This window comes from Cnephaeus nilssonii (assembly GCF_951640355.1).
Source record: "Cnephaeus nilssonii genome assembly, chromosome: 1".
NCBI lineage: Eukaryota > Metazoa > Chordata > Mammalia > Chiroptera > Vespertilionidae > Cnephaeus > Cnephaeus nilssonii.
Genome location: NC_137072.1, coordinates 84,269,384 through 84,296,886, shown reverse-complemented (window position 1 = coordinate 84,296,886; position 27,503 = coordinate 84,269,384). Strand labels below are relative to the sequence as shown.

At 42.1% G+C, this 27,503-nt stretch overlaps 1 protein-coding gene across 1 annotated transcript in view; it reads left to right on the top strand.

The window, feature by feature from the left end:
- Window positions 1-594: 594 nt before the first annotated feature.
- The window catches only part of SPMAP2L (sperm microtubule associated protein 2 like), a gene marked incomplete at both ends in the record, with an annotated part of 43,269 nt that continues 16,360 nt past the window's right edge, over window positions 595-27,503 (top strand). Inside the window, 4 exons of the mRNA XM_079763670.1 lie at window positions 595-1,189; window positions 9,463-9,515; window positions 22,200-22,279; window positions 26,093-26,221. Of these exons, the coding sequence (XP_079619796.1) occupies window positions 595-1,189; window positions 9,463-9,515; window positions 22,200-22,279; window positions 26,093-26,221 (857 nt within the window). The remainder of the gene's footprint in view (window positions 1,190-9,462; window positions 9,516-22,199; window positions 22,280-26,092; window positions 26,222-27,503) is intronic.

The following is a 27,503-nucleotide window of genomic DNA, read 5'->3' as shown; positions in this document are numbered from 1 at the left end:
TTCTAAACGGGTTGGAGTGTCCTGATTGGAGGTCGGCCAACTCAGAACACCAGTCTGGAAGGCATTGCAGAATCCATAGAGAGAGTGGTGGCCTGGCCTGTCAATCTCAGCATCCCCTCCGTGCCTACGGAGAAGCCGTGCCAGGGAGCCTAACAGAGACTTGGCTCGGCTGTCTGAGTGGCGCTGTAAGTGGTCTGGAAGCTGGTACGTTCTGCATCAGGGTCTCCGCAACCGAGAGCAAGCGAAAGTACTCGCCCTTGGCACACAGGACAGCTGGTCAGGAGCGCGCTGAGTCTGGGCGCACAAGGGTCTCTGGCTTCTTTCTCTGGGTGGAGTTTGGGCGCACAAGGGTCTCTGGCTTCTTTCTCTGGGTGGAGCGTTCTTGTGCGCCCCTGGGGTGCGTCACGTCGCCGTGGCAACCAGAGAACCTGCAGGGAGGAGGCCAGGACAGGGCCCCTCGCCCGGCCTCTGCGTCTGGTGCCCGGTGCGGGTGGGCTGGGGCAGGGCGCGGGCGGTAACTCATCCTTCTGCCAAGGCCAACAGCGACCCAGCGAGGGGTCGGCGCCCCGCGCCACCGGAGCTTCCTGGGCCCCCATGAAGAACCAGGAGTTTTTGGGTTCATCAGAGCTATCCGATGGGCATGAAACGACAGAAATATCCGCCAGCTCGAGAGCTCCCCGGGCACCCTTAGTACAAGGCATCCTGAACGTGCTGGACGAACAGGAGCCGGAGCTGGAGCTGGAGCTGGAGGCCAAGGTGTCGGAGGCAGCCACTGAGCAAGGCCAGCTAGAGGAGATCTCCGAGTCCTATGAGCCATACATAATCTGTGAACCCCACAAACACTCTGAGCCCCCTGGGCCCTCGGACCTCAACGCTCCCTACGAACCCTACGAACCCTACGAACCCTACGAGCCCTACGAGCCCTACGAGCCCCAGGAGCCCCATGCACCCCATCAGCCCCACAAGCACCGTAAGCACCGTAAGCCCCAGGGGCCTCACCAGTCCCAGGAGCACCATGCGCTCTACGATCCCCAAAAGCTCCGTGCGCCCCGTAAGTCCCAGGGGTCCCAAGTGTCCCACGAGGCCCACAAGGCCCACAAAGCCGAGCTGCCGCACAGCGCCACCATGACCATCGCTCCGTCTCCGGTGACCAGAAACCCGCCGCGGACTTCCCTGTCTTCCCGGAGCGGTAGGTGTCGGGGCCCCTCCAAGGCCCCACCTAAAACTGGGGGGTCCTAATGTGAAAAGTGTGAAGGCTCCTTTTGTTTTAAAGGAAGATGACCTTTGTGCCATTCACCGGCTGCCTCGCAGTCACCTCCTTTGGTTCCTGGGGGGAAACTGAGACTAGGAGCGAGAGAAAGGGAATGTCTTCCGTCTCTCCTCCCTCCGCCCGATGACCTCCTAGCTGTCTTGATTATCCATCGTCACTTCTTTTGGAACCCCTTCGTAATTCTCCCCTACAGTTAGCTACTGCATTCCTCCGGGCTGCCACTGGGAACATTACCTCTGTTATATAGCACTTGAGAACTTGTACGTCGTCATTATGTTTCCCCCCAGCTAGAGGGATGGTTAAAGAGAGGATATTTTTGGTCAGTGTTTGGCACCTGGTGGCAATCAAGAAATGCCAGCTATGATATTGTGAGAGTTGCAGTAACAAAATACTCGCGAAGCAAGTAGACAAAGAGTACATTCACCAAGTGCTTACTGTATGCTCAGTCCTCACCAAGTTCACGGGGTCGCAGGGCTGATGGGACTTGGGTGTGAACATCCTTTGCTCTGACCACACCAGCTCACGTCTGACCTCTCCGTGATGACCCCACCCAAAGCAATTAAATCTCATATTCTCCTTGACTCCTCTTTGCCAGCCTGGAGTTTATGGTCTATTGTTCCACTTGCTCACATAATCTGCCACCCCACTGGCTCTTTGGCAAACCACCATACTTTTCCTGGCAAAACCCCAACCCCGGTTAACCCCAACCACCTACCTTCCGTCTACACCTGAGCAGGTGACCACTGCAGTACAAAATTCCATAATCATATTGCGTGCTTCTATTTCCGTTTCATGACCACTAATCTCAAGTGGTCACTTGGCACTACCTAGCAAACCCACTGTATTCACCTAGTTACTTCTCACTCCTCCATCCTTCATACCTTTGACTCCCAAACAGCTGAAGATCTCGAAGGAGAGACATATGTCATTTTATAGTCCATGGTCGCCAATGGAATTACTTATTCCTTTGCAAATATCCCTAACGCCCTTGCCAATTCTTGTCTGCACTTGCAAAAACAGGTGATGACAACAAAAAAACAAACAACTATTCTGATCTTTAAATTCATGATCTCGAACTTAGAGGGAGGCTCTCAGTGCTGCTTGGCAATCATACTGCACGTCCCTAGTCAGCTCATTTTCCAACACAGAAGCTATCAAACTACCAGCACCTGTCTATGTACTCTATCTTTTCTCCTGTTAATAATGGATGAATGGTCTTTGTTCCTATTAAAGGCCAATCTCCCAACCTATATGTTGGATCCCATTCCATCCAACTTTAAGCTGCTTTTCTCCTAAAATGAGCCCTCTCTCTCATGCATCCTTTTATTCCTCTCTCTACTGGATCATTGCTATCAGCACATGTACATGTAGTAATAACTCCTATCTTAAGCAAGAAAACAAAAAATGAAACAAAAAAACTCCCTTAATCCCATGTACCCCTCCAGGTACCACTTCTTTAGAGAAAAATTTCTCAAAATAGTTGTCTATAAGTCATTATTTCCATATCCTCTCTTCCTACTTTTTCTTTTTTATTTTATTTTATTGATTTCTTACAGAGAGGAAGGGAGAGAGATAGAGAGTTAGAAACATCCATCAGCTGCCTCCTGCACACCCCCTACTGGGGATGTGCCCGCAACCAAGGTATGTGCCCTTGACCAGAATCGAACCTGGGACCTTTCAGTCCGCAGGCTGACGCTCTATCCACTGAGCCAAACCGGCTTTGGCTCTTCCCATTTTCTTGAGAACAGCCTGAAGCTTTCATCTCCTCTATTTAGCGGAAGTTGCTCTTGTTGAAGTCACAATGACCTCTGCTTTGCCAAATTCAATGGTTCATCATTCATCCTCATCTTACTCATTTGACACACATTACCTCTTTCTGGGAAGTCTTTCTTTCTTTGACTTTGGGGTTAACCACTGCTTTCATTGTCCTCAGACCTCATTGATTGTTCCTGATTCAGTTTCCTTTGCTTCTCTTCCCAGCCTTTAGGCGAAAGTGAGTGAGGGATCAGTTTTTTTTTCAGAGTCTTTAGAACTTTCCTTGTTCCCTGAGTTATGCCATCAGTTTCATTTCTTTAATTATATGCTTGGTAAGTTCCCAAATTATCTCTAGCCTCAATTCTTCCTTAAACTCCAGAGTTTTATAACCAATTGTTTAACATACCTAGTAGGCATGTAAAATTTAATGTGTCCATATCTGAAACTCTTATTTTTGCACCCAAATTTGCTCTTCCCCCATTGTTCCCCATTTTAGCAAATGTCACCCCCATTCATTCATCCAGGTGTTCAGGTTGAAAGCCTTGAAGTCATTCTTGACACCTGTTTTACTCTTACAGCCTGCCTCCAAATCATTAGCAAACCCTAATTTTGAAATATATCATGACTATGGCCATGTCTTAACATTTTAAACCCATGTCATTTTAAAACAATTTCTTTTTATTGATTTCAGAGAGAGGAAGAGGGAGAGAGAAAAACATCCGATACCCGCAATCTGGGTATATGCCTTTTGGTGTATGGGACGACACTCCAACCAACTGAACCATACCAACCAGGGCAAATCTTTATCATTTTTGTAAGCCACTATCTTTTCCTTGGTCCACTGCAATAGCTTCTACTCTTGCCCCATTCTCCCTCCACCTTCCATCCCAGTTTATTGCTCATATAGTGGTCACAGGGATCCCTTAGAACATAAATTATATGCAACTTCCCTGCTTTATACTCTCCAGAGGGGTTTCTCATCTCACATAGTTTATCTAAAATTCTTAGCAGGCCTACAAGGCCCCACATGATCTGGCTTCTGCCTGCCTCCCCAACCTCATATGCCATCACTCTCCCACCATCACTGCTCTTCAGCCACGTGGGCCTCCTTGCTTCCACCTCACAATCATTTCATTTGCTTTTCCTTCTGCCAGGACACACTTTCCTCAAATATTTGTCACCTCCCTATAAAGCTGTATCAGATCACTCTGTTCATTTTCTTTCTTTTTATGCTTGTGACTTAAAAAATATATTTTTATTGATTTCAGAGAGAGGAAGGGAGAGGGAGAGATAGAAACATCAATGAGAATCATCGATTGGCTGCCTCCTGTATGCTCCCTACTGGGGATCAAGCCCACATCCCGGGCATCTGCCCTGACCGGGAATCGAACCGTGACCTCCTGGTTCATAGGTTGACACTCAGTCACTGAGCCACACCAGCCCTCTCTGTTCATTTTCTTTAAAGCACTTATTTGTTTCCACTTACAAATGTATTTGTTTACTGCCTACATTAAGCTCTCAGAGGGCAGGACTTTTATTTTTCCTACTGTCCCTGGAACAAGTAAGGACTTAGCAATTATTGTTGAATGAAAGTTCTCTTCATTCAGCTTCTGGGTTACCAAATCCAATGGTTCCTTCTCTATCATTAGGGTTGTTAAGATTAAATGCACTAATACCTGTAAAGCATTTAGAACAGACTGTGGTACATGGCAAGTGCTCAGCAGATGTTAGCCATTAGTATTAGCAGTGTTATTATCTTATTGGACCTCTTGGCAGCATTTAATACAATTGACCATCTACCTCTTTCTCTTGGCCTCTATGACATCACAATCTCCCAGTTTGTCACTGACCTGACTGGTTGCTGCTTCTCTCATTGACGGAGCCCTCCCTGTTCTCCTGAACTCTAAAGGGCTGGATCCTGACCCTTTTCCTTTGTACTTTCACTTTCCCCCCTTAGGTGGTCATATCTATAACTATGGCTTTAAATAGCATGTTTATGCTGCTGCCTCTTAAATATATGTTCTTGCTGTATCTCGCTTCTGAGTCCTACACTTATATATTCAACTGCCTATTGGACATCTCCATTAAGATATATCATAGGCATCTCAAATGTAATGTATTTTGAGACAGAAGTCTTGATTTTCCTCCTATTCTTGTTTCCTGCTCAGTCTTCTAGCTAGGTGCTTTCAGAAAAGGGCATCCAGTTGCTTAAGCCAAAAAGAAAAAGAAAAAAACACACTGCTATTTCTCCCCAATTTCTCTTTCTTCACCCTCAAACCCAATGTATCCAATGCAAGTTCTGTTCGTTTCCTCTCTAGAATATCTCCCAGATTCATTCATTTCCACGGCTAATTCTTGCCTCCCATTTGCGGTCATTTCTCTCCTGGATTTCTACATTAGCTTCCTGAGCCGTCTCCCTGCTGCTACTCTTGTCATATGCAATCTCTTTGCTACTGGAGCCAGGGTGGGTATTTTAAAAATAATCAGATCACACCTTTCACTCAGTATATAGCCTTTCCTATGGTTTCCCATTCCTCTGCAAAGAGTTTGGGTTTATCCTAAGAGGCATAGTTCTGCTCACTCTGCCCCAATCGTAACTGACTTCTTTTCTGTTCCTCTGAAAGACTAATCTGATTTTTGCTCCTGCTTCACAATCAGCACGTGTGTTTCTCTCCCTAGCTGCGTATTGCTTTCCCAGGACCATCTCATGGTTACTTCCTCAGCCCATATTTTTAAAAGGTGGGCAAGCCTACCATTTAACGGGCCTTCAGTGTCATGCTGCCTAAAGTGGCCCCCCCTAAAGTAGCTTGATGAGACTCACTCTAAAAATTTTTCAGCCTGGCTGGCGTGGCTCAGTGGTTGAGCATTGATTTATGAACCAGGAGGTCACAGTTCAATTCCCCATCAGGGCACATGCTGGGGTTACAGGCTTGATCCCCAATAGGGGGTGTGCAGGAGGCAGCTCAATGATTCTCTCATCATTGATGTTTCTGTCTCGCTCTCCCTCTCCTTTCCTCTCTGAAATCAATTAAAAAAAAAGATATTTTTTAAAAGAGAAGTTTTCAGATCTGTTTTAGAAAACACCACTTTAAAGTTTTCTATCCTCTCAACTTGTCTTCCAGATTTTCCTTGTTAAAAATTCCAGTAAGTCTTTATGTTAATTCCCTTAATAAAGCTCAAATAAGCATCAGGCACATTTATGTAACATTTACATAAAACAGTGTGAACATTAAGCAATATTTAGTCAACATGTCACCATGCCCCTGCTGACTCAATAAACATTTCTTCCCCAGCGAAAGTTTCCTGAGCATCTACTAAGGACGGCACGCTTCTGTGTCCTGTGGGGTGGAAAGATGCCTGAGAAATGGCAGTTTGGCTGCATGCAAAGTTTTGAAATTTATATTGTAGACTAGGTGTCACCATTCTATCACCTTAGAGGTGTATCATCACCTAATCACTGTCGCTGTTAAACTTTATTGAGCGCTTACTATGTTCAGGTTGTAGGCCCAGAGCTATAGATGAGTAAGGCATGGATCTCATCTTTGAAGGAATGTCAGTGTGGTTGGGGAGGCTGAACACTTCCATAGCAATAACACATCCATAGCATACAAAGTCAACTTGACTGAGTATCCTATATGACATTCACTTCCTTTTTCTGAGTTAAATGGCAGTACTAACTTCTTTTTTTAAAGAGAAGAAAAGCTAAGAAAAAAAAAAAAAAGACCCAAAGTGCTCATTAAAGCTACTTATCTAAAACTAGAGGCCTGGTGCACAAATTCGTGCACAGGTGGGGTCCTTCAGCCTGACAGGCAATCGGGGCTGATTGGGGCCATCTTGTTCAGCCCCAATTGGGACCGATCAGGGCCGGCTGACTGGGGGGAAGGACCGCAGGAGGTTGGCCAGCCACAGGAGGTTGGCTGTAGGAGTGCACTGACCATCAGGGGCAGCTCCTGCATTGAGCATCTGCCCCTGGTGGTCAGTGCACATCATAGTGACCAGTTCTAATGGTCGCTTAGGCTTTTATATATATATGCCTAAATATTTAATAGAGCCTACATATGTAATCTCAAGTATACAGAACCCAGAGTAATTGATCTGGATTCACAAGGGATTAAGGATGTGATTTAAAAGAAACAGAATCTCAGGCAAGTGTGGGAGAACGGAAGGAAATTATATTGAGTGAAAAAAAATTAATTTAAAAACTTTTTAAAATTTGTAAGCTATTCACATGATTAAAAAGACAAAACAATATTAAACAACCACAAGGAAATGTCTCTTTTCCCACCCTCTCCCCTCTCTTGTCTTTTATAGGTTTATTAGTTTCTATATATCTTTATGTAAATACAAGAAACTACTGTACAAGCTTGTCTGTGTGTTCCCTCTTTCTTACTCAAAAGGTAGCATATACTATACTGTACTTTTCACTTGACAGTGTATCTTTCCTTATAAAAACATGTTGTTTCCTCATTTTAAAAAACAGCAGCTGCCTCATGTTCCATTACCTAGTTGTGCCACCACTAATTTAACAGCTCTTGGCTCTTTCCAGGGTGTTTCTGTCACAAGCAATAGGTAGTTGATGTAGTAGATAAACCCATACATCGTGTCATTTTGTACATATGCTGGTATCACTGTAGAGTAAATTTCTGGAAGTGGGATTACTGGAGGGTAAATATACGTGCAACTTCGATTTAGCAAAATTGGCCTACATGGGAGTTGATTCACTTTGTACACCCACTAGCAATGGAAGCTTCTATTTCTCCGTAGCCTTACCACTGCATTGTGTGTTCAAACTTTTGGTTTTTTGAAAATCTAAGAGACAAAAAACTAGTAGTATGTCAATTAAGTTTTAATTTGTATTTATCTTATTATATGGGTGATATTAAGCATCTTTTTGGGTATATATCTTTTTTCATGCCTTTTGCCTATTTTCCTTTCCCTAGGTTTTTCTCTTGTACACAGAAAGATTGGCCCTGTGGGTTATGTATGACATATTTTCTTCACTTTGTTGGCAGTCTCTTTGTCTTCGCTTATTTATTTTTTGTTTTGCCATAAAAACATTTCATAGTAAAACTTACCAATCATCTCTTTCACGGCTTTTGTATTGAATCATCATTGGAAAAGCCTTTTTTTAAAAAAATATATTTTACTGATTTTTTACAGAGAGGAAGGGAAAAGGATAGAGAGCCAAAAATATCAATGAGAGAGAAACATTGACCAGCTGCCTCCTGCACACCCCCCACCGGGGATATGCCCGCAACCAGGGTACATGCCCTTGACCGGAATCAAACCCAGGACCCTCCAGTCCGCAGGCCGATGCTCTATCCACTGAGCCAAACCGGTCAGGGCAGAAAAGCCTTTTTATACTCCTAGGTTAAAAGGGAATTCACCCAGGTGTTTTATAACCTTTTTAAAAAAACATTTAAATCTTTGCTCCATTTGGAATTTACCCTGGGCATGGTGTGAGTTATAAATCCAATTCTAAGTGGCTACCCAGTTGCCAGTGCCATCTTTACACAGGTGAAATCGGGAGAGAATGAACATGAAAACAAGATTTGAAATTAGAAAAAAACACACACAAAAGTGCAGACTTGGGGGTGTGATATTTTTGAGCTTTAATTTGCATAGAAATACAAGGGTTTTTTTTGCTGTTGTTTCATCAGATGGAAGGGCTTGCCCTCTCCCTGTCTCTGCTTCTCACCGTTTCCTACATTCTCCCATCTCTTGCCCACATGACCCTGAGCTACAGCACTGGGGAGCACAGTGCTAGGGAGCTGTGCCTAGCACAGTGCTAGGGAGCTGTGCCTAGCTAGGGAGTTGAGCAAAGAAGAATGAATAGTAATATCAGATCATAGAGCTGAATATATCATATCAAAGAACATCTCAAGGTTTGCCTACATAGCCATACCAAATATAGAACTGGACTGCTTTGAGACCAATCTTCAATAGCACACCTAAAACAAGCATGAATTCCACCTCAAAAAGCTTTGAAAAGTAATACAGGTCTTACTGAAGTATCTTCAAAGAAATATCATCTAACAGAGCAAAACCTGCTTTGATGTTCTTGAGGCATCTTTCTTCTCAAGTCCCTGTCACCAAGACAGCAATTCCCCAAACATTCCTTTTTGTTTCTCTCCAGCTCCAGCCTGCCTCTCTCTCTCTCTCTTTTTTTTAAAATATATTTTATTGATTTTTTACAGAGAGGAAGAGAGAGGGATAGAGAGAAACATCGATCAGCTGCCTCTTGCACACCCCCTACTGGGGATGTGCCCGCAACCAAGGTACATGCCCTTGACCGGAATCGAACCTGGGACCCTTGAGTCCGCAGGCCGACGCTATATCCACTGAGCCAAACCGGTTTCGGCCTGCCTCTCTCTTCTCCGCTCCTCCTGTCCCCTTTAGATCTGTTCTGAGAGGTGCTCCCTGCCTTTTCCTTGTAGATCACTGGTACCCCATTCGGTACAACCAAGGTCTAGAGGCTGAGCAGCTGAATGTGGGCTCCTTAGGAGGCAGGGCAGAGGGCAAGGTGGAGAATTAACTTTGAGAGTCATCCCTATGACGTTACAAAATGCTTTCCTTCTACATGCAGTGGGCCCTCCAGGGTAGGAGTGCCTCAGAACGAACAGCTTTGGAATCTGCTTTCTCCCAGCAGATGGCAGCCTTCTCCAGCAGGTGGCTTGGAGCACAGCCCTGATCATCCCATTTGCTAGCTAGAGAAGGCAGCATGATGAGCAATGTGGTTTATGTGCTATAGAATAAAATACAAACACTCAAAGAGCATAATAGAACACACAAAAAAGAAAAGTACAGGCCAATATCTCTGTTGAATACGGATGCAAAAATCCTAAACAAAATCCTAGCAAATCGAATACAACAGTACATTAAAAAATATATATATCACTACCAAGTGGAGTTCATTCCAGGGGCACAGGATCTTAGAGATTTTATGAATTTGACCCCAAAGGTAAGGTAAATAAAGGGAAAAATAAATAAATGGTACTATATCAAACTAAAAAGCTTCTGTACAGCAAAAGAAACTGCCAACAAAACAAAAAGGCAACAAACTAAATGGGAGAAGATATTTGCAAACAATAGCTCTATCAGGGGTTAATATCCAAAATATATAAAGAACACATACAACTTAACATCAAACAAGCAATCCAATTAAAACGTTGGCAGAGGACATACAAATGGCCAACAGATATATAAAAAGATGCTCAACTTCACTAGCTATTAGGGAAATGCAAATCAAAACTGCAATGAGATACCACCTCACACCTATTAGAATGGCCATTATCAACAAGACAGGTAATAACAAGTGTTGGAGAGGTTGTGGAGAAAAGGCAACTCTCATTCACTGCTTGTGGGAGTGTAAACTGGTATAGCTACTACGGAAAACAGTATGGAGGTTCCTTAAAAAATTAAGAATAGAATTACCATATGATCAGTAACCCCTCTTCTGGGTATCTACCTGAAGAATTTACTCCCAAAGATATATGCACCCCTATGTTCATTGCAGCATTATTCAAAACATGGCCACAACAACCTAAGTGTCCTTTGATAGATGATTGTATAAAGAAGATGTGGCACATATATACAATGGAAGACTACTCAGGTATAAGAAAATATGAAATACTGCCATTTGTGACAACATGGATAGACCTTAAGAATATTATGCTGAGCAAAATAAGTCAGTCAGACAAAGCTAAGAACCATATGAAACTGAAACTCAAAGGCACAGACAATAGTACGGTGGTTACCAGAAGGGGTAAGTGAAGGGTAAAGGGGGCCAAATATATGGTGATGGAAGATGACTTGATTTTGGGTGGTGGGCACATAATGCAATATACAGATCACGTATCATAGAAATGTACACTTGAAACCTATACAATCTTATTCACCGATGTCAACCCAATAAATTCAATTTAAAAAAATTTTAAAAGAAAAAGAGGTCATCATAGAGCCATAATGTTCTGTCTCTTAAAGGGAGATGCTATCAATCATTATGTTAAAAAAATTTTAGGGTGGCTTCTTCTTGTTGACCCACTAAATATTTAAGCTTCCTTATTATCTCAAAAATATATTTTTTACAGTTGGATCATTTGAATTAGGCCTCAAAAAAGAGCCTTACATTGCATTTCTGAGTTATGTCCCTTCTCTCCTCTTCTTTATCACTAACACTTATCTTTTCTTCTTAGAAAAATTGTGTAAAATATCCCATATTCTGAATTTGATTTGTTCTTTGTGATGTCTTTAACTTGTTCTTCTAGCTCCTATATATTTTTTTCCATTTAATGTCCATATGTATTTAGAAGTGAGCTTGAATATTTTCCATATGTTTATTGGCCAGTTTTATTTTTTCATTAATTACCTGTTAGTGATCTTTGATCATTTTTTATTGAAAGTATCCATCATTCTCTTGTTGATTTGTAAGATCTTTCTATATATTTAAGCAGTATTTCTTTCCTTTTTTTGAATAAATCTTAATTGTTGAAAGTATTACATATGTCCCCCTTTTCTCCCCATTGCCCTCTCCCACCCCCCTTTGCAGACTATAGAGATTAAGAGGCTTGCTTAGATTCAGAGTGAAATGTTTTGAGTAAGAATTTTTCAGAGTTGGTGCTGTGCCTCTTGCCTCACCACTTGAGGCACATGATGTCTCCCATTTGCGGTGGTTCTAAGATTGATGAGTAGGTTCAAGTGAGGTTGACTTGATCCCTCTATTATAAAGTTCCTCATTCACCTTTCATTGAATGGTTTTAGCAACCAGTCTCATTCATTACCTAAATTCCACTATTGGGGGTAAGATAAGGCCCCGTTAGAACCTAAGTTTGATGCTGTCACTTATGTTACAAGTCATCAGGACTCATTCATGTAATAATAAGTACTTAAAAAATTCATGCTATAAGTGTACTTTTATCTTCACAATACAATCACTATATTTTTTGTTTCTATTTTGCTTTTTAAAATGATGTTCAGCCCTGGACAGTGTTCTCAGTGCTTAGAGCATTAGCCCAAGGGTCGCGAGTTTGATTCCCAGTCAAGGGCATGCATCGGGGTTGCAGGTTTATTCCTGGTCTCACATCATCTCTCTCCCTCTCTTCCACTCTAAAATCAATGGAAAAAATATTCTAAGGTGAGGATTAACAAAACAAAAAAAGAAAGAAAAAAAAGATCAAAGCTTGTTTAGAGCTACATCCAGTACTTAGGATTATAAGATAACCAGTAGCCCGGTACACAAATTCATGCACATTAAAAATAAATTAATTAGAAGAAATATTTTAATATCGCTATTCACCCTTTCTCTATAATAGAAGTGTCAACTAAATTCACAGTCGACAATGACAGATCGAAACATATGCATGTGATTGGCGCCAGCAAGAGCTTTATATGTTTCGTGCATGCGCAAGTCAACTTAGCCTTTTATAGATATAGAATAAACTTGGTTAATTAGACCTGCTTTCTGATGTAGCTAAACTTTAGCCCAGTGAAGCACCCCAAGTGCTCTTACAGGTAATTGTCAGCAACACAGCAGTAAATATCAACATGAAGCAGATTATTATTGTAGATCACGCAGGAAGAACAAAGGGTAAAATATTTAACTGCAGCAGTGTTTGACTATGTTCTGCACAGTGCAAAAACCTGAAGTCATTTTCAAGGTCCACCATTTTTTACTTCTTTTCAGTCAGGTCAAGTTTCTAAACTTTCTAAATCTTCGTTTTCCAGCTAAGGAAAAGAAAATAGGATTCTATTGAATCTCCTATCTACCTCCTCCAGGACTTCTGTGAGGATCAAATGAGATGAGGCACAGGAAAACGTTTCACAGACATTTGGTTAAAGTGTGAAATGTTTGCACCTGGTTATAAAGCAAGTCGTGTTCCTGGGCTGAAGAAACTGCAAGGAGGCTAGTCATTGCTAGGGAGAGGAAGCCGGGCGTTGCTACTGTGACATCATTACCTGGTGCCCACAGCAACTGTTTCCAGGCTGGGCTGGGCTGTGGGCCGTATTTTGCACCATGGGGTCTTGGCAGCGTCTGCTATGATTTGGTGAGCTGTCGCTCCGGGGTGGTGGTGGGGCCTGTGTCCCACTTGGGTAAGGTGACCAGATTTTAACATTGGTAAAGCGGGACACCATTGACGGGGTGGGGGGTGGGGGGGTGTCTTTTTAAAAATATATATATTTTATTGATTTTTTACAGAGAGGAAGAGAGAGGGATAGAGAGTTAGAAACATCGATGAGAGAGAAACATGCTCTCTGTGGCTGTAGCCATCTTGGTTTGGGTTAATTTGCATACTCGCCCTGATTGGCTGGTGGGCTTGGCTTGGCTAGTGGGCGTGGCTTATGTAGCAGAGTGATGGTTAATTTGCATATTACCATTTTATTAGAGAAGAACAATTACTTAATCTGTTATACATTTCTTCACCTGTTCCCTCTTTTTATTTATTTAAAAAAAATATATATTTTATTGATTTTTTTTACAGAAAGGAAGGGAGAGGGATAGAGAGAAACATCGATGAGAGAGAAGCATCGATCAGCTGCCTCCTGCACACCCCCTACTGGGGATGTGCCTGCAACCAAGGTACATGCCCTTGACCAGAATCGAACCTGGAACCCTTCAGTCCCCAGGCCGACGCTCTATCCAGTGAGCCTAACCGGCTAGGGCTGTTCCCTCTTTTTAAGTACTAATTTTTTTGTAGGGAGAGCTCTGTAATTTTTTTGTTCTCATTTATTGAAGTTGTTTTAGGCAAATATGTTTCCCTTGAAACACAGCCAAATCAGCGAGGGTGAGATCTGCAGATTTAAAAAGAGCCCCAGGTGATTCTGATGTGCAGACAAGTCTGGAAATCATTGTAACACAGCTTTTCTTGGAACATAGCTAACAATGGCCCTGTGAGAGCTATTCCATCCTCCTAGTTGGAGAGATAACTCACAAGTATGTTTCTAAGATAAATAACGAAAGCTCTACCTGTGGGAGAAATGGTAGCATGAAAGGGCAGTAGGAAAGAGCATTGTTCATTCATATCATCAGTATTTGGGGAGGTTTTCTAAGGACTGATTCAGTGTTATACTGACTCTCTCTCTGACCTGTATGTACAAAGCTGGAAGGCACGTGTGGTAATGATACGTGAAAAATCCACAAAACAAGTGTATGTCTTTCATGGATGATAGCAAGACTGGGCACCAGGGCCATGTTCCTTAGTCTGAGTAAGTTTAGCCTTTATTTTTTTTTATTTTTTTTATTTTAAAATATATTTTATTGATTTTTTACAGAGAGGAAAGAGAGAGGGATAGAGAGTTAGAAACATCGATGAGAGAGAAACATCGATCAGCTGCCTCTTGCACACCCCCTACTGGGGATGTGCCCGCAACCAAGGTACATGCCCTTGACCGGAATCGAACCTGGGACCCTTGAGTCCGCAGGCCGACGCTCTATCCATTGAGCCAAACCGGTTCTGGCAAGTTTAGCCTTTAAAAAGAGAGCAATAGAAAATATGGAATTCAAAAATTCAGTTCATTCTTTTAAAAGTTCATAGCCTATCTCCTGCTAGGCTGTAAACTCCTTGAGAGGAGAGACCACATCTAACTCATTTTTAAAATATATATTTTTATTGATTTCAGAGAAGAAGGGAGAGGGAGAGAGACAGAAATATCAATGATGAGAGAGAACCATTGATTGGCTGCCTCCTGCACGCTCCCCTACTGGGGATCGAGCCCGGTTGGGTTCCCGTTGCCTGTCTGCTCTGTCCTATAATGAAGGCAGGGTTGAATCATATTAGGCGTTTATTGAGAAGGCTAGCCAACCAAGAAGACAGGGCACTTATAAGCATTCAAATCCCTGTCTCCCATCAAGGTGCAGGGGACAGGGCTATAAAGGGGAGTGGGCTGGGAAACGGAATGCAGCTACGTGCAGGCCTGGAGGTCTGCCGACGTCAGTTACTGTCCTTGTCATCAGGCGAAGAGATGGTGTTGATGAGATAATGGTTTGACTCCTGGAGGGTTGGTCTGACCGTGCGTATCGGTTCTGCTTGCTGGATTCAGAGCTGAGTCACCTCCTCAGTCGCTTCACAAAGGCCTTGAAAAGGAAACTTTAAAAAAAAAAACGTAACCCCCTATTCATATATAACAAACTTAACTCCGTATTCACATAAGTATATGTGTTCTAAGATTTAAAATAATGTAATTACTTACTTTTCAGATTAATTCAGGTGCTATCTATCAGATTACAAGTCCCCCCCATCAAACCCAGGCATGTGCCCTTGACCAGAATCAAAACCGGGACTCCACTGAGCCAAACCGGCTAGGGCCACATTTTCATTCTCTCAGCACTTGACACCATGTTGCACACACTAGAAGCCCAATCAGTACTTGCTGTGTATCCTACCTGCTGTAGTGAAGCCATTGATACGCTGAAGTTGTAACTAATATTTTTCACTACCATTCCTCTCCTCTCTGGGTCTACTCTATGGGAGGTGCTTTACACAGGCACCACGGAGCTTTACACAGACCTACCTCTGAGCCTCTATCTGAGAAAGGGAAGCCGAGTCTCAGAGAAGTTAGATAATTTGTCCAAGATTGTACAGCTAGCTGAGTAACTAACAAAACTGGAGTTTGAGCCATGTCTGTTTGATGCCAGGGGGCACCCACTTTCCTTTACCCAGAACACTCCAGAAGGCAGAAAATGTGATTTCAGAACTCTCAGGTGCAATTAAAAGCTCCCAAGTGGAAGCCATCTGGAACAATCTGTCATCATGAGGCCTGTTAGAATAAGCATTTACATAACGTGGCCTGTATGATTTAATACGTTTTCCGACATTAAAAAAATCCCTCCTTCTAACCATGATTTTTAATTTGCGTAAACATATACTCTGTTTGGGACATTACAGGTGTATCCAATTTGCTGTTGCTAAAGATACCTCAATGAGCATTTTTGTGCATAAATCTTTGTTCACACTGGACATTATTTCTTTAGGGTACATTTCTAGAAGTAGAATTGGATTAAGAAATATAAGCATCACTGACTCCTTTTGCCAAGTTATTTATTTTTTTAAAAAAATATTTTTTTATTGATTTCAGAGAGGAAGGAAGAGGGAGAGAGAGATAGAAACATCAATGATGAGAGAGAACCATTGATTGGCTGCCTCCTGCACACCCGCTACTGGGGATCGAGCCCACAACCAGGGCATGTGCCCTTGACTTGGAATCGAACATGGGACCCTTCAGTCCGCAGGCTGATGCTCTACCCACTGAGCCAAACCAGTTAGGGCATGCCAAGTTATTTATTTATTTTTTAAAATATATTTTATTGATTTTTTACAGAGAGAAAGAGAGAGAGATAGAGAGTTAGAAACATCGATGAGAGAGAAACATCGATCAGCTGCCTCCTGCACACCCCCCACTGGGGATGTGCCCGCAACCAAGGTACATGCCCCTGACTGGAATCGAACCCGGGACCCTTCAGTCTGCAGGCCGACGCTCTATCCACCGAGCCAAACCGGTTTCGGCCATGCCAAGTTATTTTTTATGAAGTGTACTAATTTAAATTTCCATCTGCAATCCACAAGAGTGCTCACTTCATCTCATCCTTCCAGCATTGTTATCCTTTGCAAAAAATTTGCTAATTTGATAGTTTAAAAAACACACCTCATTTTTCATTTGCACTGTTTTGATGACAAGTTTGAACTGTCTTATGTTTATTAGCCCTTTATATATGAATTCATATATGAATTCAATTTTATACTTTGTCCATTTAACTTTTAACATCTACCTTAGTGTTTTTCTTATTCATCTATACTTTTATACTCCTCATATATTAAAATTGTTAAGCCTTTATCATATTTGTTGCCAAATATTTCTCCAAATTTTTATTGCCTCTTCAAGTTTTACTTTTTGGCATACAGAAGTTTAAAATATTTTAATCTATTTATAGTTTCCTCTGTGTCTTAGGTCACCTTTCACTCAGATAAAAATCCAGGGATTAAGTAGATAGTCTCTTATTTTTGCTGTAATTCAATTAAAAATATATTTAACTTGTCGATTGTGATTTATTAGCTGATGTGGTTTATTTTGGTACATACTGTGTCATATTTAATTTGACTGCTTCCCTAAATAGTTATATTTTCCTAGCTCCTTTTCCTATAGATTTGTGATGGTATCTTTATATCTTTGATTTTTATTGAATCTAATTTTTGCTTTTACTTTTCTTTTTTGCAGAGCATAGTTCCTATGACTTTGCAAGGAAAAGGTAAGACTACGGTTACAGTACTATTTTTCCAGACTCGAACTAGTGGGCCAGCCTAGCGGGATGGGGCAAACTCACTCAGGGGCATCTGAAGTGAGAAGCTAGCTTGTGGTTTTTGAGAGGATTCCTGTGTTTTCCCTTTGTCATAAGCCCTTTTCTTTTCTTTTTAAAATATATTTTAATTGATTTTTTACAGAGAGAAAGGGAGAGAGATAGAGAGTTAGAAACATAGATGAGAGAGAAACATCAATCAGCTGCCTCCTGCACGCCCCCTACTGGGGATCGAGCCTGCAACCAAGGTACATGCCTTTGACGGGAATCGAACCTGGGACCCTTCAGTCCACGGCCCGATGCTCTATCCACTGAGCCAAACTGGTCAGGGCATAAAGCCCCTTTCTAATGACAATTCCTGTGGGAAACAAAAAGCAGAGGAAGAAAGTGATTAAGAAGTAAGAATGGGGAAGAATATTGAGATGCAGGAGAACTCTCCTTCTAGTCAGTGTTTTGCTTGTTTGCTAAATACTAGGTGTTACATGCCAGGTCTAAACCTTTGAGGGACTTGGGATTCTGCATTGACAATTTCATATCATAGATTTTGTGAAGCTCCAGGTCAATGTATTCCACTCCCCTAACCCCTAATTCAAGCACAATAACTAGTGAAATTTCAAGAAAATGTCCTCTATTTTTTTTAAATGAAGTGTGTGTATATATATATACAACATATAAAATAGATGCCTCTTGAAAATAGATGTTTACTCTTGGTTTCGCTAAGATATAGTTAGAAGAGGTATCAGAATAGAATCATTAAAGAGGAAAAGCAAGGGTTCATATCAATGGTTCATATAGATGAGAAATAAATAACATCAGATTTTATTTCTATCCATTCTTTTAATAAGTGAGTTAAACCATTCATATTTGTTGTCATTATTTAGACTTATTTTGTATTTTCTATGTTTTATGCATTCTAGTTATTGTTTTTATCACCTCTTGTAGGCAGTAAACACTGCTACTTTATTCTTTTGTAACACTTTGCAGTTAAAAAATTTTTTTCCATAAGAATCCTGAGAAGTCGATAGTGTAGATATAATCAGCTAGATTACATTGAGAGAAATTATGCCACTTTCCCAAGGTTGTATGGTGGCTAAGTAGAAGAGCTGGTGTAACGAACATTTACTGAGTGTGACGGAGTGTGCACTCAAAATAGCACATTACTCAAATAAATGTATGCAAGTGAGCAAACTCCTGTGGCTACTACATAGACAGTGAAATAGTTTACCTACTAAGTGTTTATACTTAAAAAAAAAAGACTGTGTAGAGAGTGTTTTTTAATGTTTTTGTTATAATTTTGATTATGATTATTATACTGTTTCTTGCTTTTGTTTGGGTTAATTTGGTTTGATTTGATGAGGAAATCATGCTATCTCCCTTTATCTATTCTGTCCCCAGGCTCTAAAAGATTTTTCTTAGGAAAGTGTGCTGTGCCTGATTGTAATGAAAGAAAATATTTTCTGACTATAAAGCAAAATAGTTGAGTGTAAAAGAGTATTTTTAATGAAAGAAAAAATTATCTGAATTACCCCATCAATTCAGACCTGAAATCTTTTCCACAATTGTTGCTATATAAACATATATTTATTACTTTGCACCGAAGGTAAAGATTTCAAAAACATTTTTAGCTATTGGGAAACCCTAGGAGACTAATTATCAATGAAAACACGGGACAGCAATGTAGTCCTCATTTAAAAAAAAAATCTGCCTTTGAGAGTTAAAATTCTTCAACCACATTCTTTTGTTTCTGCGAAAGATCATGACTAAACATTGTGAGGTTATGCAATACTCCCGAGACAAGGGAAGCCTGTGTTAAGATGAGGCGATGTAGGCTAGAGATGTAGCTATGGTGACATAATGCACAATAAGTGAAGGAAAGGAGAGGTGTTAGATCTTCAATGGAATTGGCGAATGTTAATGAGATTGTTTCCAATTGAAATAAGAACCCCATTTAAGTATTTATAGGAATAAATTAGAAAACTTTTAATGCTCTTGTATAAAATGACACATTAAAAAACATTTTTAGCGGGTGAAGAAAAGGTTGCAAGGGGAATCTTGGCTTGGAGGTGATGATGGAAGCCAGAGTCTAACTTGCTTGAAAAGATCTATGCTAATAAAAGGGTAATATGCTAATTAGACCGGGAGACTTTCTGGACAAAGCCATGGTGGCAGGGCTGAAGCATAGGCAGTTAGGGGCAAGCAGGACGGCAGGGGTGGGCAGTTGGGTGCAAGCAGGCCGGCACGGGGGGCAGTTGGGGGTGAGCAGGCTGGCGGGGGGTGGGGGCGGGCAGTTGGGGGTGAGCAGGTCGGCGGGGGGGGGGCAGTTGGGGGTGAGCAGGCCAGCGGGTGGGGGCAGTTGGGGATGATCAGGTTGGCAAGGGGGGGCAGTTAGGGGCGAGAAGGCTGGCAGGCAGAGTGGTTAGGGGCTATCAGGCAGGCAGGCAGGTGAGTGGTTAGGAGCCAGCGGTCCCGGATTGCGAGAGGGATGTCCGACTGCCGGTTTAGGCCCGATCCAACTGCCGGTTTAGGCCCAATCCAACTTTGTACATAGTAAGTACTCAATTGTTGGACCATAAAGTCATTTACAAATTACTTTAATATGTGAATTGAGGCTTTTTCCCATTAACAAGTGTGCAATTATTTTACCTGGGGTCTTTTGGAGACAGTATGCTCTTGGTTTTATTACATATTTATTGTCTTTGTCTCATTATGTACTATTCTATCTAATAAAAGAGTAATATGCAAATTAGCCATCACTCCGCTACACCCATAAGCCACGCCCACAACACTTGTGCTGAAGTAAGACATAACTAGGCACATGGCTCTAAGCTGCAAGGGAGGCTGGGAAATGTACAGGAACACATGGGTATTTGGGGAACATAAACTATCTCTTCTATAGGTGGATTCAGAACAATCAGGAAGGTCCAAGGCAGCTGCATAAGGAAGAAAGTGGGGGAGGGGAGAGAAGTGGTACCAAAAGTATATTTTGCCTATTTCATAGTTTTCCCAAAGTCAGACAATCAATCTGAAATTTATCTGCACAATCTCTTCAGAATCCAACACCATAAAGCCATTTACAAATTACTTTAATATGTGAATTGAGGCTTTTTCCCATTAACAAGTGTGCAATTATTTTACCTGGGGTCTTTTGGAGACAGTATGCTCTTGGTTTTATTACATATTTATTGTCTTTGTCTCATTATGTACTATCCTATCTAATAAAATAGTAATATGTAAATTAACCATCACTCAACTACACCCACAAGCCATGCCCACAAGCCACACCCACCAGCCAATCAGGAGCGAATATGCAAATAAACCCAACCAAGATGGCTACAGCCACAGAGAGCAGGAGGGAGGCTTGGGTTTCCCAGGCAATGGAGGAAGCCAAGCTTTTCGCCTGCCCTTGCCGGCCTAGGCCTCCACTCAAGGCTACAAAGTTTCAATTATAGAAGGTAAACAAATCCAAACAGAAATGGTGGCAGCCACAGAGCTGGAAAGAGCGGGAGGCTAGGGTTGCCCCCGGCAATGGAGGAAGCAAAGCTTTCCGCACACCCTGGCCTGCCCAGGCCTCCGCTTAAGGCTCCAAAGTTTCAATTATAGAAGATACATAAACCCCAACAGAAATGGCTGCTGCCACGGAGCAAGCAGAAGGCTTGACTCCGCTCCAGGCTACAAAGTTTCAATTGTAGAAGATAAATAAACCCCAGATACCAGGGCCTCTGCTTGGGTCGCCAGGGGGCGTGGCTAGCCTGCAAACCACCACAGGCCCCTCGTCCAGGCCGCCCCATGCCCCAAGGGAACCCCCACCTTGATCCAGGACACCCTTCAGGTCAAACCAGCTGGCCCCCACCCATGCACCAGGCCTCTATCCTATCTAATAAAAGAGTAATATGCAGATTGACCATCACTCCAACACACAAGATTGCTGCCCCCATGTGGTCAAAGATCCTGCCCCCATGTGGACACAAGATGGCCACCACAAGATGGCCAGCAGGGGTGGGCAGTTGGGAGGGACCAGGCCAGCAGAGGAGGGAAGTTGGGGGTGACCGGGCATGCAGGGAAGGGCAGATGGGGGGGACCCAGGCCTGCAGTGGGAAGCAGTTGGGGGGGACCAGGCCTGTAGGGGAGGGCAGTTAGGGGTCACCAGGCCAGCAGAGGAGGGAAGTTGGGGGCAAACAGGCTGGCAGGGGAGCAGTTAGACATCAATCAGGCTGGCATGGGAGTGGTTAGGGGGTGATCAGGCTGGCAGGCAGAAGCGGTTAGGGGCAATCAGGAAGGCAGGCAGGCGAGCAGTTGGGAGCCAGCAGTCCTGGATTGTGAGAGGGATGTCCGACTGCCCAGTGGGATCGGGTCTAAACGGGCAGTCAGACATCCCTCGAGGGGTCTCAGATTGGAGAGGGTGCAGGCTTGGCTGAGGGAGACCTGCCCCCCCACCCCGTGCACGAATTTCGTGCACCGGGCCTCTAGTATTATTAATAATTCTGTAAGTAAGAATTTTGGGCTCACAATATTTTGAAATACTTTGAGCTCTTTAGTATTCTTCAAGTTACATTAAATAGGCCTGGCCATTGTGGCTCAGTGGTTGAGCATCAGCCCATGAACCAGGATGTCATGGTTTGATTCCCAGTTGGAGCACATGCCTGGGTTTGGGGTTCAATCCCCAGAAGGGGGCATGCAGGAGGCAGCTGATCGATGTTGATGTTTTTCTCTCATCAGTCTTTCTATCTATCCCTCTCCCTTCCTCTCTCTAAAATCAATAAAAAATATTTTTTAAAATTACATCAAATAGGATATTGTTTTGTTCTCTCCCGCCTCAGATGGGATTTGTTTGAGTAGAAGTAATCTAATGTAACCATATTTATTAAGTATTCTCTTTGAATTAATCAGCTGGTATTTGTTAGTTCTTTTTCTAGGAAGAGAATTCAAGAACTTTCTAAGCCTAAAAAACAGTGGGGAACCCCAGATAGGTAAGGAAATATTATATAGTTTTGTTTGTGATGATGTATTCCTTACATTAAAGAGTAAGTATTCTTACCTGCCCAATAACCCTGCATTCTAGGTGTATCCACCTCTCTTCTCAATTGGATCCATTGAACCAATACTATCATCTCAGTTGAGTCAACATGTGGAAGGCAAACCCCTAAATCAGTGGTTTTCAGACTTGTCTGCACATTAGAATCACCTGTAGACAAAAGACTTAGACAAAAGACGATAGGCTAATAGCCAATAAGCACATGAAAAGATGGTCAATATTATTAGTTACCCAGGAAATGCAAATCACCACAATCATAACATTTCACATGAACTGCAATGGCTAAAGTAAAAAAGACTGAAAATAAGAAGTTTTGGAGAGATGTGATTACTAAAGGGACGAAAGTATATATATATATACTATATATATATATATATACATATATATATATATATATATATATATATATATACACATATCTGCACAAAGACTTCTACGTGAATGGTCACAGCCACTTCATAATAGCATCAATCTCAAAACAACTCAAATGTCCTTCAATAAGTGAAAAGACAAAGAATTTGTGGCATATTTTTACAATAGAAAAGTAATGATAAAAATAAACTCACAACACATACAACATTGTGGATGGAGATGATATTAACCAATGTGATTGTTTGATATTGTATAATGAAATGTATAAATATTTGGAAGATCTGCATAACTCGGTGAAATGATACTTTTCAAATGACAAAGGAATGATATTTCAATATCTTGAGCTGCTATCATTATTGTTATTTTTTGCTATTTCCTAGAGAAATAAAGCAAATAAAACTTTAAAAAAAAATAAAGTGAATTGATGTTTGGGTCCCAGATTTGCTTGGACTGGGGTGCCACATAGGTGTCGGAACTGTCAAGAGCTCTCAGATAATTCTCATGGGCAAACAGGCTTGAGAACTACCATCCCTGGGTGCTACTGCACACGCCTTTGAAACTCTTGTGCCCATCCTCCAGGTTGCTGCTCTAACAGCTGGTCCTGCTATCTCTACACCTTTGTCCAGAGCACACCTGTTCTCTGGATCCCCAACAGGCTGAACCCACTGTCTTTCCAGCCTTGGCCATATGACTCCTCCTTTCCCTCATTGACTCTGAAGAAAGCCTGAATTCCACCCCCTCCTTTTTTTTCTGATCTCCTATTGCTTTTGAAAAATTAATAGACTTTATTTTAAAATTAGTTTTAGGTATACAGAAAAATTGAGCAAAAGTACAGAGAGAGTTTTTATATTATCACCTATTCGTCTAGTTTCCACTATTATTAACATCTTGCGTTAGTGTGGTACATTTGTTACAACTGATAAACAAATGTTGACATTATTATTAACTAATAATCTTAGGGTTCACTTTTAAGTTGTATAGTTCTATGGGTTTTGACAGTGCATATTGTCATGTACCCACCATTACAGTATTATACAGAACTAGAGGCCCGGTGCACAAAATTTGTGCGGGGTGCGGGGGGGCGGTCCCTCAGCCCAGCCTGTACCCTCTCCAATCTGGAACCCCTTGAGGGATGTCCGACTGCTGATTTAGGCCTGATCCCGGGAATCGGACCTAAAATCTGCTCTCTCCCCCCCCCCCCCCGCTGGCCTGGTCACCCTCAACTGCCCCTCTTGCCAGCCTTGTCGCCCCACGCAGCCTGCTGTTCAGTCGTTACTGTGAGGGCGTCCTGACCAATTTGCATATTAGCCTTTTATTAGTATAGACAGTTTCACTGCCCTAAGAATTATCTGTGCTCCACCTATTCATTTCTTTCATTCTCTCTCCCCTCTCCAAACCCCTGGTAAACACTGATCGTGTTTCCTGTATGTATAGTTTTGCCTTTTCCAGAATGTTATAGTTATAATCAAACAGTGTGTAACCTTTTCTGACTGGCTTCTTTCACTTAGCAAAGGGCATTTAAAGTTCTTCCATGTCTTTTTATGCCTTAATATTTATTTTTAGTGCTAATATTCCATTGTTTTGATGTACCAAAACATATCCATTCATCTATTGAAGGACATATTGGTTACTTCCAATTTTTGGCAATTATGAATAAAGCTGCTATAAACATTTGTGTGCAGGCTTTTGTGTATATATATGTTTTCAACTCATTTAGCTAAATGCCTAGGAGTGCAACTGCTGGATCACATGGTAAGAATATCTTCAGCTTCATGAGAAACTGCCAAACTTCCTTCCTATATGTCTGTGCCATGTCCTCCAGCAATCAGTGAGAGTTCCTGTCCCTCCATATCTTCACCAGTATTTGGTGTTGTTAGTCTCTTGTATTTTAGCACTTCTAATAGGTGGGTAATAACATCTCATTGTTTTATTTGCAATTCATAATGAGATGTTAGCATACTTCATATGTTTATTTGCCATCTTTATATCTTCTTTGGTAAAGTGTCTGTTCATATCTTTTGCCCACTTTTTAAAAATATGTTTTTATTGATTCTTCTCTTATAGAGAGAGGAAGGGAGAGGGAGAGAGAAGCATTGATGTGAGAGAGAAATACCTACTGGCTGCCTCATGCACAATGCACACCTCCTACTGGCGATCCTGAAACCTGGGCACGTGTCCTGACTGGGAATCAAACCAGCACCTTCTGGGTGCATTGGATGACGCTCAACCAACTGAGCCACACTGGCCAGGGCTTGCCCACTTCTTAATTGGGATGTTTGTTTTCTATTGCTGAATTTTGAGAGTTCTTTTGTATTTCTTGAATACAAGTTCTTTTATCAGATGCTATTGACTGAATGTTTATGTCCTCTCAAAATTCATATTTTGAAATCTAATCCCCAATGTGATAGTATTTGGAGGTGAGGGTCTTCAAGAAGTGATTAAATCATGAGGGTGGAGTCCTCATGAATGGCGTTAGTGCCCTTATAAAAGAGGTTCCAGAGAGGTCCCTCACCGCTTCCACCAAGTGAGAACACAAGCTTCTGCTTCAGCCTCTCATCTCCCCCACGTCATTCTCTCCTCTCTAATCTGTTTCACATCACCATCAGGTGAGTTTCCAGTTTTCACCGTTTGTTCATTCATCAAACCAGGATTGAGCATCTACTGTGTTCAGCACTAAACTATGCAAGGGGAAATCTCCAAAAGATTTCCACAATCTCTCTGCTGGAAAAAGATATAGCGATATGGAGAAGAAGGTGCTCCTTGTCAAAATTGTGGAGGGCCATGTAGGCCACTGTAAGGAGTTGGGACTTGATTCTAAAGCAAATGGAAACCTTTGAGGTATCTCAAACAAGAGGATGACTTGGTCAGATGGGAGTTGAGGAAGATCACTCTGGCAGTGGTGCCTCCTGCACGCCCCACACTGGGGATTGTGCAGGCAACCTGAGCATGTGCTCTGATCGGGAATTGAACCGTGACCTCCTGGTTCATAGGTCAATGATGTTCAATCACTGAGCCATGCCAGCCGGGCATTACTCTTATTTTTTTCACTACCTGGTACAGTTCATCACCCAGAGTGAGGGCACAGTGTAGAGAAGTGGCATGACCATTTCATGTCGACCTGACGATAAATTGCAGTCTTAATCACATGACGGCAGAAACAGAGCTGTCTACCTCCAACAGGCTCATTTTTGGTCACTACATTTTAAGACAGCAGATAAAACAGTCTCATTTTATTTTTATTTCAACTGACATGAGTAGTTTGTCCACTTCTGATGCCCGGGATAGTTCTTAAACTGAAGTAACATCAATAGAGAGGCAGCCTAAGATGTCATTAGCAGTGAGTTTCTTTCCATTTTATTTTTCTGCTTTTTAACAGAAAGCTGTCTTGGGGAAATCAAGATCCTATTCGCCCTATTTGCCGTGGTGCTTTGAAGAGTCAGCTGACCAAAAGACTCGAGAGCCTTGCCCAGCCCAAGGAGGTCTCCCACAAATATGTACCTAACAGGTTAGTATTGCACGATAGCGGTTTATTTCATCAGGAGTCTCTAGGAAAATAAACACCGAACCCAGCCCTTTTATCTAAAGCCATAAATAGTCTTGTAATCAAAATTTACTGAGGAGTAGGGATTTTATATCTTTCCAATCTGATGCCACAGTACAACTTTTCCAGAGCAGGATCTAATATTTAGCTATTGCAGACGTGTATTATATCTTATAATGCTTTGATATACAAGAATGTTGAATAATTGAGTTATGTCTCTGGTGTCCTCTCATCTTCCTTTTTGTATCTCTCATCCGCCACCTGGGCCTCTGCCCTTTGCCCTCCTCTGCAAAACATCTTGCTTTTGTGTGCTCATTGGCTACCTAATAACTCCTTCCTTCCACTCCTTTTCTGACTCTGATCTCTCTGAAGTGCCCCGTTGTTCAAAACCACCCCTTCCTTCTCTAGCTCCAATTCCTAAACAGAACTGCCATTTCCTGCAAAAGGCTAGTCCCAGGTAAGTGCAGGAGGTTCCCTCCTGTGTGAGTTTGGCTGGGCATGCATGTGGTGAGGGTGGCTGAGTCGGTGCAGCCAGGCAGTGGAGCGTGGGCAGGGCAGTCTCAAGCCCTCTGAACGCAGAAGTGAGGTGTATGGACAGGCCTCAAGGCTGGATGGATGGTCACAAGCAAAGGAGGGAGCGACAAGCGTACACACATACCCAGGCCTACATTAGCAACCAGCAGGCAGCCTGGGCAGAGGGGGCAGATCCACATCCATGAATAAGTTAAAGAAGCAGAGGCCTTTGGGAAAATGACAGAAGCAGAAGTGGGACCGCAATCTGAGTTAACAGCAGGTCCAAAGTAGCCAACGTCACCTCCTTTTCCACGGATGAAGAACAATATTATTATTTCTCCCAAATACAACCTTAGTTTACAAAACCCAATACTGATGAAATAATCTACATACCATGATCAAGTAGAATTTATTCCTAAACGCAGAGTTCTTTTTTCACAAAGAAAATCATCAATGCAATTCATTCTACTAACTGAAAATATAGTAAAAAAAATATTTAAATTATCTATATAGATGTTAAATAAATTGTTTTGTTTTAAAGCAGCAAATTTTCTCTTTTAATTAGTTTATATTTGGGTCTATTTAAAAGCTGCAATTTATTTAGTGTCTGCTAGGAATTGTCTGCTAGGAATAGGGTATTAGAAGGCAGCTGAAAGCTCATTGGCTGTAACCATTCCTAATTTCTTCCCATGTAGATAATAGCTCAGCAGTAAAGGGATAAACTGTCATACCC